Genomic DNA, 12,305 nt, shown 5'->3' on the forward strand with positions numbered 1-12,305 from the left:
CGCCCGGCCTCCGCGGCGCCGCCTCCCCGCCCAGAGCCCAGCGCTCAGGAAGGTGCGGGCGGGGAAGAAAGCAACACCATTGTTTTTCAGGCGCCTCCATTTGCCCCCGAGCCGAGCCGTGGCTTTCCGGATGATCGGGAGACGCGGTGTGGACGGGCCGGGAAAGGAGCCGGGCGCCTGCGGAGACGCCGCCTCAGCGAGTACGCCCGGCCGGGCGGGCTGGGAGGATGAGGACGGCTGCCCTGGACTTCCGCCGCCACGGGAGGGCTTTCGGCCGGACGCCGGGAGGGAGCTCCAGGCTGTGAGGTGAGGAGCCCCGGAGCCGGCGAGACGGGGGACGCGCGTGTGAGGGAGAGCGAGGGCGCGGAGGGCGGGCTGCCCCTTCCCTGGCCCACAGCGACCTTCTCCTTCCCTTTCTGCCGATCCAGCTCGGTCCCTCCTCCGCGAACGGCTGGGAGCTCGCTCCGCCCCTGCGGGGCCCTCCTCCGCCTCACTCACGTTAGTTCATTCATCAGGCATCTCCTCCGAGCCTCCGACGCGCCAGGTGCCGCCGTGACAAAGACGGACGCGGCCGTCTGGTTGGAGACGATCCGAGTGGCAGCCCGGGTGGGCGCCGGTGCTCCGGGGGGGCGGACCTGAGTAGTCCTGGGCGCTGCAGGTGTGTGATGGGCGCCGCAGGGGGCCGCCGAGCAGGGCGGGCGGGGCCCACCCCGGGCTCCAGATGCCGGAGCCGCCCTGGAAGGGAATCCGGTGGTGGGGAGCCCTGTAATGCGTCCAGCCCGACGCCTCCACGGCCCCCATATGCGTTTCTGTATGTGTTGTTACTTTGGAAAGCAAAGAGATTCAGAGCAGTGGGTGTTTCTGGAACCACTGAGTTGTTTCGTAGCTTTTCTGGCATCACTTGTCTTCCTGTGAAATGGGAGTGAGGCCCGAGTCCCCCTTGTGAGCTGTTGGAGGTTAAGACGCGGCCACGCTGGACAACCTCCTGCAGATGGAGGAGTGGCAGGCACTGCCGGTCCTAAGGATCACAGAGGCCTGATGGCAGAGAAGGGCACTGTGAGTGTCCCCATGTGCCCTTTCACGGGTCAGTGTTCTAGAGTGGGAATCATGAACACCAGCCAGGTATACTGGTTGCTGGTGTCTTTTGCCACCCTGTATGTGTCGGCTAGTTGTCTGCACACCAGCGGGGAGGTGTAGGGACCCCTGAGTCCCACCTTGAGGGTGTGGCAGCTGCAGTGTCCAGGGGTTCTTTGAGGGCTGAGCTGTGCGGTGACGGACCCACTCTTCTGTCCTGGCCGAGGAACGGCTTTGGCGGGTGTGCCGTTGCCTTGAATGTGGTTTGAAGAGGTCAAGGATAGACATGAGGGTGGAGGCGAGGTTGAACGTCAGGCAAGAGTTGGCAGAAGACTCATAGGAAACCACTGATACTTCTAAGTGCAGTGTTGTTTGTCCCAGGTAGACTGCATGTGGCTCTCTCATGTGATGTTCCCTGTCCCTGGGTGTTTTCCCCTGCCTCCCATTGCAGACTCTGTTGGGCAAAGCTGATTCTGGCTGGGTTGTCCATCCAGCACTGAGCACCATCAGCCCTCTGCCACCAGCAGGATGGATTTTCCATTCCTGGATGTGCTTGAAGGCTCATCCGATGCATGTCTGTCTTTGTCTTTCCAGCTCTATTTTTAAAGGTCTTAAGAACAACAACAGTGACTTCGGCTCCAGAACTTCAATATAGTGGCCTGCTTGGCCTGCCCATCTCGGGTCTCTCCAGGAGGACCCAGCCACTTAAGGTACCAGAGAGTCTTGATTACATCTGCATGTGGCGCTGTTGGTTTCCTGGGATGCTCAAAACACCAGTGTCACGTTGAAATGCCACCACTTTCTCCCAGATTTCCTGCCTTGTTCATCTAGTCACCCGCTTACGGGAATCCACACGTAATGGTACTGATGGGGGGAGGTTATCTTTCTGTCTGTTTCATTCTGTGTGTAAAGACCAGCCACACCGACACTCCCTACCTTTCCCAGGGCTTCTCCAAAGGGCTGGTCTCTGAGGGCATTGACAGTTTCCTTGTCACTGTCCCCCAGAAATGACCGCAGGAGACCAGAACACTGAAGCCAGTGATTTCTGTTTGGAAATAGGGTCGTCTTCTGCTGCTGACCCCCATCAAATCCCATCATGCCCACAGCCCTGTGCCCCCGAGTCTTGGCTCCGAAGGAGAGTGAGGAGCCCAGGAAAATGAGGAGTCCACCTGGAGAGAACCCTAGCCCCCAGGGGGAGCTTCCCAGTCCCGAGTCCTCTCGGCGCCTCTTCCGCCGTTTCCGCTACCAGGAGGCGGCAGGCCCCCGGGAGGCCCTGCAACGCCTCTGGGACCTGTGCCGGGGCTGGCTGCGGCCTGAGAGGCACACCAAGGAGCAGATTCTGGAGCTGCTGGTGCTGGAGCAGTTCCTGGCCATCCTGCCCCGGGAGATCCAGAGCTGGGTGCGGGCGCAGGAGCCTGAGAGCGGAGAGCAGGCTGTGGCCGCGGTGGAGGCACTGGAACGGGAGCCCGGGAGACCCTGGCAGTGGGTGAGTAGAAGGAGTGGGGCTGGGACGGGTAGAGATCTGGTGCTTAGATACTTTGGCTGGGCCATGCATGCACTGGCCGGGGAATGAGGAATTCCATTGAGAGCCATGTACTTTGGTTAGGCCCAGACTAGAGTTTCCTAGGAAGGCCAGTTTTACTCCCTGAAGGCTCTAATTTGGGCATGATGGTGTCGTGCCCCTTTACGGCCCAGTCCAGGGCCTAAGTGGAGCCTTTGGTGGGCAGCTGTGGAGTGGATGGTCACCAGGCCCAGGGAGAGATGAGACCTCTTCACCTAGCCCTGAAAAGCTCTCTCTGGGATTGCAGCTCAAGCACTGTGAAGACCCTGTGGTGATTGAGGATGGGGACAGCCCTCTGGACCAGGAGCAGGAGCAGCTGCCAGTAGAGCCCCACGGCGACCTTGCAAAGAGCCAAGATGCCCAGCCCATAGCCCTGGCACAGTGCCTGGGGCTCCCAAGCAGAGCACCAAGCCAGCTCAGCGGGGATCCAGGTATGCAGCCCAGGGAGTAGCAGGGGTGATCTGGGGGAGCACACACCGCACACTGTACACTGGGGTGGTTTTTAAGCTGATGGCTTTTACATCATCAGTTTTCTCCTGTCCCCTGAGGGGCTATGAGCTGTTATCAGGGTGTGAGTCCCTTCCTAGAGCAGTTAAATGAGAATCTCATCAGGATGTTTGTTCTCTTCATGGTTCTAGATCCTCTTGGAGCTAACTCTTCTGTAAGTGGGTGTCATTGAGGTGGTGCCCTCTCATCTCTTTGAGGGTGCATCTTTGCAGGATTTGTCAGTTTGATGACAGCTAGGGACCGCTAGTGTACAACTAGGGCCTGCTGCATGCATGGAGCATGACCATCTCTTGTCTCTTGGAACCTCTGTTTCCTTGGCTAAACAATTCCTATTTACAGGAGCATTGTAATGCTGCAAAGAGATATAAAAATATTTTGGAGAACACAGGATGGTATCTAGTGTGTGGGACCAGAACATCAGCTAGACATGGTTTGAGTATGTGTATGAAGTACATGGTTGCTACAGAAAAGTAGTTTTGTCGTCAGATTATAAACTTAGATTTGAATCTTCTGGGTATGATATGAGGCATGCTTCTAAACTCCGAAAGCCTCAGTTTCTTCCTCTGTCCAACAGAGATAGTAATTACCTTTTTTGGGGTTTTTGGACAATTAAATGAGATACAAGCTATAAAAGGCTGAGCACAAGGCCTGAGATGCCCAAAACTTTTTTTTTTTTTTTTTTTTTTTTTTTGAGATGGAGTCTCACTCTGTCACCCAGGCTGGAGTGCAGTGGCATGATCTCGGCTCACTGCAACCACCACCTTCCAGGTTCAAGCAATTCTCTCGCCTTAGCCTCCCAATTAGCTGGGTTATAGGCACTTGCTACCACGCCTGGCTGATTTTTGTATTTTTAGTAGAGACGGGGTTTTACCATGTTGGCCAGGCTGGTCTCGAACTCCTGACCTCAGGTGATCTGCCTGCCTCGGCCTCCCAAAGTGCTGGGATTTACAGGCGTGAGCCACCGCGCCCGGCCGCCCAAAACTTTTAAGTACATATCATGGGAAACCAGTACTCTTGGGTTGAAGGAAGTCTGGCACATGGGTTCCTCTGGGTGGACTTTCCACAGTGCTCTGTAGGTACAGTGGAAAGAGAGTGTCTGGGGGCCAGGGGGGCTTTCTTATGACTCTGCATGGACTTGCCACAGTGCTGTATAAGTACAATGGAAAGAAAGTGTCTGGGGGGCCAGGGGGGCTTTCTTATTGTTTGCAGAAGTTGTGTTGGCCTTACGATAAGCGTTTCAGTAATAAAACCAAAATGCCTATTAAATTTCTCTGTGTGGAAAAACTATAGTGACTTCTGTACAAATCGTACAAACTCTTCCGCCTTTTCTTGCTTGTAAGTCAAGATTGGTGTGTTGTTTGCTGCCATAACAAAGTGCCAGAGTGGGTGGCTTATGTAACAGAAGTGTATTCTCTCACAGTTCAGGAGGCTGGTGTGTTGTTTGCTGCCATAACAAAGTACCAGAGTGGGTGGCTTATGTAACAGAAGTGTATTCTCTCACAGTTCAGGAGGCTGGAAGTCTGAAGTCAAAGTATCAGCAGCCTTGGGTTCTTCTGAAGCCTCTCTCCTTGGCTTTAGACGTGCCTAATGTTAACACTAGGAGAAGTTTGCAGATAGGGATTTAGAAGGAGCTAGGGGCTGAGCACAGTGGCTCACACCTGTAATCCCAACACTTTGGGAGGCTGAGGTGGGCGGATCACCTGAGGTCAGGAGTTTGAGACCAGCCTGGCCAAGATGGTGAAACCCCATCTCTACTAAAAATACAAAATAAGCTGTGTGTGGTGGTGGGTGCCTGTAATTCCAGCTTTTCGGGAGGCTGAGGCAGGAGAATCGCTTGTACCTAGGAGGCAGAGATTGCAGTGAGCTGAGATCACGCCATTGCATTCCATCCTGGGTAAAAACAGTGAAACTCCGTCTCAAAACAAAAACAAAACAAAACAAAAAAGAAGGAGTTGGGAGGGGAAGTCTCTTATGCCACTGGCTCTCCTTGGGACCCGTAAAAACCTATGAATATCTGGCCCTGAAAGCTGACAACAAGCTTTGTGCCAGGACTCTTGATGACAGGCAGTTTTCTTCCAGGGAGAGGAAGAGGAAGATGTTTACACTAAGAGAAGTTTGCAGAGCGAGTGTAACAGACACCTCTCTCTGGGTCTCTTACATGGTCTTTCCTTTGTGTGTGTCTGTGTCTTTATCTCCTCTTCTTGTAAGTACACCAGTCCTATTGGATTAGGGCCCACCTGGATGACCTGATTTTATCTTAATGACCTCTTTAAAGACCCTGTCTCCAAATACAGTCGCCTTTTGGTGTACCTAAGGGTTAGGACTTCAACATAGGAATTTGAGAGAGGCATAACTTAGCCCATAACAACAGGCATAAGGGAAGCAGCCAGTCACCCACATAATGCACGTGCAAGTAGCTTGGGTTATTCAGGAAGTGGGGGCCTGTGAGAGGCCTTGTAGTGGGGTCTGGGAAGGCACACAGGAGGAGGGGAAGAGTTTCAGGAACTACAGCAGCCTGTGCAGTTGCTTCTTGATAAAGTTCTGAGATAAGCCAGCAACCACAGATGGGGTTTAGGAAAACAGGGCCAGCTCTCCCATTTCCATGAGCAATAATCAATAGGCAAAGTAGGTGTGATAAGAGTTAGCAATCAGGAAAACCTTAACTATTAGGACAATTTATCATTGGAATGCACTACCCGTCAGAGCTGTATAGTTCCTCATCTTGAAGATCTTCCCCACAACCCAGGTTCTGTGTAGGGTCTGCAGCTCTCCAAAGTGATTCTCGAAAGGGTCCATGTATTCATTTATCGGGGCCAAAGGTAGGGTGGGCTACATATTCATATGTGTATCTGAGATAGCCACATATCCCAGAAGGTGGCAGGTATGAGGAAGCAGAACTAAAATACCACCTGCTAGCCAGGCACAGTGGCTCACGCCTATAGTTCCAGCTACTAAGGGTGCTGAAGCAGAAGGATCGCTTGAGGCCAGGAGTTTGAGACCAGCCTGGACAACATAGTGAGAACCCACCTCTAAAAAATAAAACACCCCCTCCAGGAGATGTTGATCAAAGAGTACAAAGTTTCCATTAGATAAGATGAATAAATTCTGGAGATCTGTGGTACAGCATGGTGATGTTGATTAAAAATAATGCATCTTATACTTGAAAATTGCTAAGAAAGTAAATAAGAAATGTTCTCATCACAAAAATATGAGGTATAGATTTGTTAATTAGCTTAATTTAATCATTTCACAATGTATAGTTATCACATTTTACAGTTTTCATACACAAAATACATACAGTTTTTGTCAATTATACCTTAATAAAACTGGGAGGTTTAGTTAAATAAAGATGAAGATAGAAACTTGAACTAGAACGTACACACACAAAAATACCACCTCCTCAAATCTACACCCATCCAGCCTGAGCTTCCCTTCAGACACAGTGAAGAGGCTGCCTTCCACTGAGACCCCTAGAATGGCACTGCCATCTGTATGGGCTCCTGACTCCATCCTTAGTTCCACATAGCCACTCCTGCAGCTGCTGTTTCCTGCAGGCTTTGTGTCCCAAGTCTGAAAGGCCAGGGACACTGACCTCTGGGGTTTGCTGTGATAATGACTTAACATATGACCTGGGGTTAACCAATAGACTATAGCACAGCTCTCCAAGTCTTCATCTGAGAAAGGAGTACCTTTTGAAACACAGAGCTCGTTTTTACATGGCTGCCTTGTTGGCAGGGAATGTAGCTCATGGCAGAAGCCTGAACAGGGGGTAGTTTCCAATTTCAGGAGACAAGAGTGGCAGAGTCCCTGGTAGCCCAAAATAAGGCTGGTGAGATGGTCCTAAAGCCACACTTTACATTTTGTATGAGGGTCTTTAGGGCACTGTGTCAAATGCTCTTTCAGGAGTACCTACGGTGGTAACAGTTTTTCTTCTTTGTTTAATTTCTGTTTTCAAATTGACAAAAAATTGTATGTATTTACGGTGAACAGTGTGAGGTTTTGATATCTATACACACTGTGAAATGATTAAATCAAGCGAATTAGCTGGGCATGGTGGCACACCTGTAGTCCCAGCTACTCAGGAGGCTGAAGTGGGAGGATCCCTTGAGCTCAGGAGTTCTGTTCCAGCCTGGGCAACATAGTGAGACCGGTCTCTTAAAAAAAAGTCAAGCTAATTAATATAATGCATTACCTCATACCCCTCTCCTTTTTCTGTGTGTGGTGAAAATACTTCAGATCTACCCTCTTTGCAATTTGTAAGTACCCAGTACGTTGTTACTGCCTATAGTCACCATGTTATGCAATAGGACTCCTGAGCTTACTCCTCTCGTGTCACTGAAATTTTGTACCCTTTGACCAGTGTCTCCCCAGTCCCCCCATTCCCTAGCCTCTGGTAACCAGCATTCTACTCTCTGCTTCTATGAGTTCAACTTTTTTAGAGTCCACATTTAAGTGAGAGCATGGAGTATTTCTCTTTTTGTGTCTGGCTTATTGCTCATAGCATGTCTTTCAAGTTCATCCATGTCATCACAAATGACAGGATTTTCCTTCTTTTTTATGGAGTTCCACAGTAATTCTGATTGCCAACAGCCCTTACTTTTTTTTTTCATTTGAGACAGAGCCATGTTCTGTCGCCCAGGCTGGAATGCAGTGGTGTAGCTGTGGCCCACTGCAGCCTCGATCTCTCAGGCTCAAGCAATCCTTCTGTTTCAGCTTTCCAATTTTTTTATTTTTAGTAGAGATGAGGTCTTACTGTGTTGCCCAGATTGGTCTTGAACTCCTGAGCTTAAGCAGTCCTCCCACTTTGGCTTCCCAAAGAGCTAGGATTAGAGGCATGAGTCACCACATCCAGACCCTAATAGTTCTTATAGATTCCTCAACTCTACGGCTTTTCTTTTCTTCTTCTTTTTTTTTCTTTCTCTTTTCTTTTAAGAGACAAATACTGTCTGTGTTGTCCATACTGGTGTGGAACTCCTGGGCTCAAGTGATTCTCTCACCTTAGTCCCCAAAATAGGAATAGCTGAGATTACAGGCTTGTACCACCACACACGGCTGAACTCCATGGAGTTTTAACCTTTATTTTCCCATAGTTTGGATAACAATGCTGAGGTCCGGGGACCTACCCGAGGTGAAAGAGTTCATTTAATTGACTGTGCCATCATGAACCCAGGCACTCTCTGTTACAGCCCCCCTTGTTATATCTGGAAACAAAGTCACAGCAATCTTTGTGGTTTACAGAGTGCTTTTCATGTGCAGCATTTTGTAATCCTCATTTTACAGGTAAGAACAGAGACTGGGGTTTTATGAAAAGCACCGTGAAACAGCTCCCTGTTGGTGCCTCTCTTGTGATTTTGTTTGCTACCAAAATGGCAGTGAAGAGCTATGGGAAGCTCAGAAGGTATCAGCACCAGGCCTGGCCCTGGTCCCCTTTGGGACACCATTTTCTGATCTCTTTCAGTTCTGCAAGATGCTTTCCTTCTTCAGGAAGAGAATGTGCGGGACACACAGCAGGTGACCACCCTCCAGCTACCCCCGGTGAGTGGTTTCTACAGGAGTCCTTGAAAATCCCGTGTTTGCCTCTGTAGGCTACAGGGCAGCTTTCCTAGGGCCCCAGCCAGCTTTCTAACTGCCACACAGGATGTTCAGTCCAGGCCCACAAAAGCTAAAATGGGCAGAGCGTGAGCTTAAGAGACGCCCCATTTCTCCTCCTGCCCTGTGGTCCCAGCCGCTCACTGGGTTGACTGTCATCAGGCCACCTTCAGGAAGCTCTGTGCAGACGATAGCAGGAAACAAAGGCCCATAAGTCCCCATTGATGGGCCTCTCAGTGTGTCTAAGTTCCCCTCTTGTGAAAAAGGAGATCTCTCTGCTCTTTTATTTTACAGAGAATTTTTCAATTTAATAATCATCGCAGCAATGGTTATATTTTAGAAATGTTAGGAAGTGGAGGGAAGAAAGCACAGATAATTTCAGTCCTGTCACAGATCTACATGGTGAGTCATTCCAGAATTTCCTCGAATGTACTCGTTCGTGTTTTTGTATAAGACTTGCTTACTCGAGGCCAGGCGCGGTGGCTCCAGCCTGTAATCCCAGCACTTTGGGAGGCCGAGATGAGCGGATCACGAGGTCAGGAGATCAAGACCATCCCGGCTAACACGGTGAAACCCCGTCTCTACTAAAAAATACAAAAAACTAGCCGGGTGAGGTGGCGGGTGCCTGTAGTCCCAGCTACTCGGGAGGCTGAGGCAGGAGAATGGCGTGAACCCGGGAGACGGAGCTTGCAGTGAGCTGAGATCCGGCCACTGCACTCCAGCCTGGGCGACAGACCGAGACTCCGTCTCAAAAAAAAAAAAAAAAAAAAAAAAAAGACTTGCTTACTCGGGCGCTCTGAGGAGTCAGAGTCAGGGCTGGGGGCTGGTTCAGCAGGTGATCTTACTCACCTCTCTAGCCCAGTTGCTGCCTTTGGCCATGTTTTCTGGCCATATCTCCTTCACTTTCCCTCCTAATGCTTTCCACTGGCTGGCATGAGATTTAGTTATGACAGCATCATCCCCTCCCATGGGAACAGGAGGTGTGGCTCCTGTTTTTGTTTAGTTGCTCCTTAACAAACAGAAAACTGAAAAACAGCAGACACACTATTATCATATCTCAGCACAATGTCAGAAACTGAGCAGTTTGCTTTCTGCACAGTTCATTTGCCATGACTTTATTTATTTTTATTTTTAGAGACAGGGTCTTGCCTTGTCACTCAGGCTTCAATGCTGTGGCACAGTTGCAGCTCACCTCAGCCTCAAACTCCTGAGCTCAAGCCATCCTCCCACCTTGGTCTCCTGAGCAGCTGGGACTACAGGTGCATGCCACTACACCCAGCTAAGTTGTGTTATTTGCTTGTAGAGACAGGGTCTCACTATGTTGCCCAGGCTGGTCTCAAACTCCTGACCTCAAGTGATCCTCCTGCCTCAGCCTCCCAAAGTGTTGGGATTACCGGCATGAGCCACTGTGCGCAGCCGACACGACTTTAAACTTGGAGAAGGGAGGGCTAGGGATGGAAAGGAGTTAGCCACGTTACCCAGTTAGGGGGCATCTCCATAACTTGCTTTTGCCCCACCAAAGCTGTGACACACGCCCGTTTACCCTGATGCTCAACACATACATGTCAACGTTTGCTGTGTACTGTGACTATTCCCAAACATGAAGGAGGTAAAACCAGTACTTCTTATTAAAAGTTGCATCTTTAACAGTATAACGCACAAGGGGATGCTGTTCATTTGGTACCTATTGAGGTTTGGTCTTCATCTTTCCATTCCTGCAGTCCCTGGTAAATGCCATAGCGAGCACAGTACAGAGATTTCGATAAGTCAGTGTTGTTTTGTTACTCTGACAGTTTGTTCCCAGTGCACTAAAAGTCGCCATCATGAAGCTCTTGTTTATAAGTGTTTTTTAATTTCTATTTTTAATTGTAATATACACATAGCATAACATTTTCCATCTTTTTGAGACGGAGTCTTGCTCTGTCGCCCAGGCTGGAGTGCAGTGGCCGGATCTCAGCTCGCTGCAAGCTCCGCCTCCCGGGTTTAGCCATTCTCCTGCCTCAGCCTCCCGAGTAGCTGGGACTGCAGGCGCCCGCCACCTCACCCGGCTAGTTTTTTGTATTTTTTAGTAGAGACGGGGTTTCACCGTGTTAGCCAGGATGGTCTCGATCTCCTGACCTCGTGATCCGCCCGTTGCGGCCTCCCAAAGTGCTGGGATTACAGGCTTGAGCCACCACGCCCGGCCTAAAATTTTCCATCTTAACTGTTTTTAAGTATGCATTTCAGTGGTGTTAAGTACATTTACACTGTTGTACACCCAATCTGTAGAACTTTTTCATCTTCCCAAACCAAAATTCCCTGTATGTTAAATAGTAACTCCCCATTTACCCTTTCCCTTAGCCCCTGGCAACCTCCATTCTACTTTCAGTCCCTACTAATTTGACTATAAATACCTGATATAAGTGGAATTATGCACTATTTGCCTTTTCGTGACTGGTTTATTTCACTCAGCATACTGTCCTCAAGGTTCATGTATGTCTTAGTATGTGTCGGAATTCCCTTCCGTTTTTTTTTTTTTTTCCTGAGACAGAGTCTTGCTCTGTCACCCAGGCTGGAGTGCAAGTGGCTCGATCTCGGCTCACTGCAATTTCTGCATCCCGGGTTCAAGCAATTCTCCTTCCTCAGCTTCCTGAGTAGCTGGGATTACAGGTACCCACCACCACGCTTGGCTAGTTTTTGTATTCTTAGTAGAGACAGGGTTTCACCATGTTAGTCAGGCTGGTCTCGAACTCTTGACCTCGTGATCCACCCACCTTGGCCTTCCAAAGTGCTGGGATTACAGGTGTGAGCCACTGCGCCCGACCATGAATCCACTTCCTTTTTAAGGTTGAATAATCCTCCCATGTGTGTATATATCACATTGTTGATCCATTCATCTGTCGATGGACATTTGCATTGCTTCCACATTTTGGCTGTTGTGAATAATGCTGCCTCGAACATGGTACACATGAAGTTTTGTTTTTCTTTTTAAATTAACCTTCTTATTTTAACATAATTATAGATTCACATGCCATTGTAAGAAATAACACAGAGAGATCCTGTGAACTTTTTAAACGCTCAATGGTAAAATATAGAGTAAAAATCTATATTCTATATATATAGTACAATTCACAGCCAAGGTATTAACATGGATACGTTCAAGATACAGAACAGGTGCTTCACCATATCTCCTGTTACCTAATGTCCACACTCATTTCTTTCCTACCCTCGCCCTCTCTTCAACCTCTGGCAACCACTGATCTGTTGTTCAGCTCTGTAATGTCATTTCATTTCAAGAATGTTACATAAATGGATTAGTATAGTATGTAACCTTTGGGAATTGGCTGTTTTCATTCAACACAATTCTGTGGCGCTTTATTCAGGTTGTTGCGTGTGTTACTATCCATTGCTTTTCATTGCTGAGTAGTATTCCATGGCATGGAGGGCCAGCAGTTCGTTTAACCATTCACTGGTTGAGGAACATCCAGGTTGTTTTGGGGTCATTATTGTATAAAGCTGCTATAAATATTTGTGTGCAGGTTTTTATGTGCACATCAGTCTTCATTTCTCTGGGATAAATGCCTGGGTATGCAAT

General features: G+C 49.1%; 1 protein-coding gene across 6 annotated transcripts in view; it reads left to right on the forward strand.

Annotated features, from left to right (window-relative positions):
* The window catches only part of ZNF496 (zinc finger protein 496), a 33,203-nt gene continuing 20,898 nt past the window's right edge, over nt 1-12,305 (forward strand). For 2 of the 6 annotated variants that reach the window (XM_017894969.1, XM_017894974.1), the window contains exons 1-6: nt 8-306; nt 1,669-1,784; nt 2,134-2,560; nt 2,883-3,066; nt 8,601-8,677; nt 9,026-9,133. In XM_017894969.1, the coding sequence (XP_017750458.1) occupies nt 2,171-2,560; nt 2,883-3,066; nt 8,601-8,677; nt 9,026-9,133 (759 nt within the window). In that variant the 5' untranslated portion in view covers nt 8-306; nt 1,669-1,784; nt 2,134-2,170. Of the gene's footprint in view, nt 307-515; nt 659-1,668; nt 1,785-2,133; nt 2,561-2,882; nt 3,067-8,600; nt 8,678-9,025; nt 9,134-12,305 lie in introns of all 6 variants that reach the window. The other 4 variants (XM_017894971.1, XM_017894972.1, XM_017894973.1 and 1 more) reach the window with 4 other exon arrangements.

This window comes from Rhinopithecus bieti, unplaced genomic scaffold, assembly GCF_001698545.2.
Source record: "Rhinopithecus bieti isolate Rb0 unplaced genomic scaffold, ASM169854v2 scaffold_26106, whole genome shotgun sequence".
NCBI lineage: Eukaryota > Metazoa > Chordata > Mammalia > Primates > Cercopithecidae > Rhinopithecus > Rhinopithecus bieti.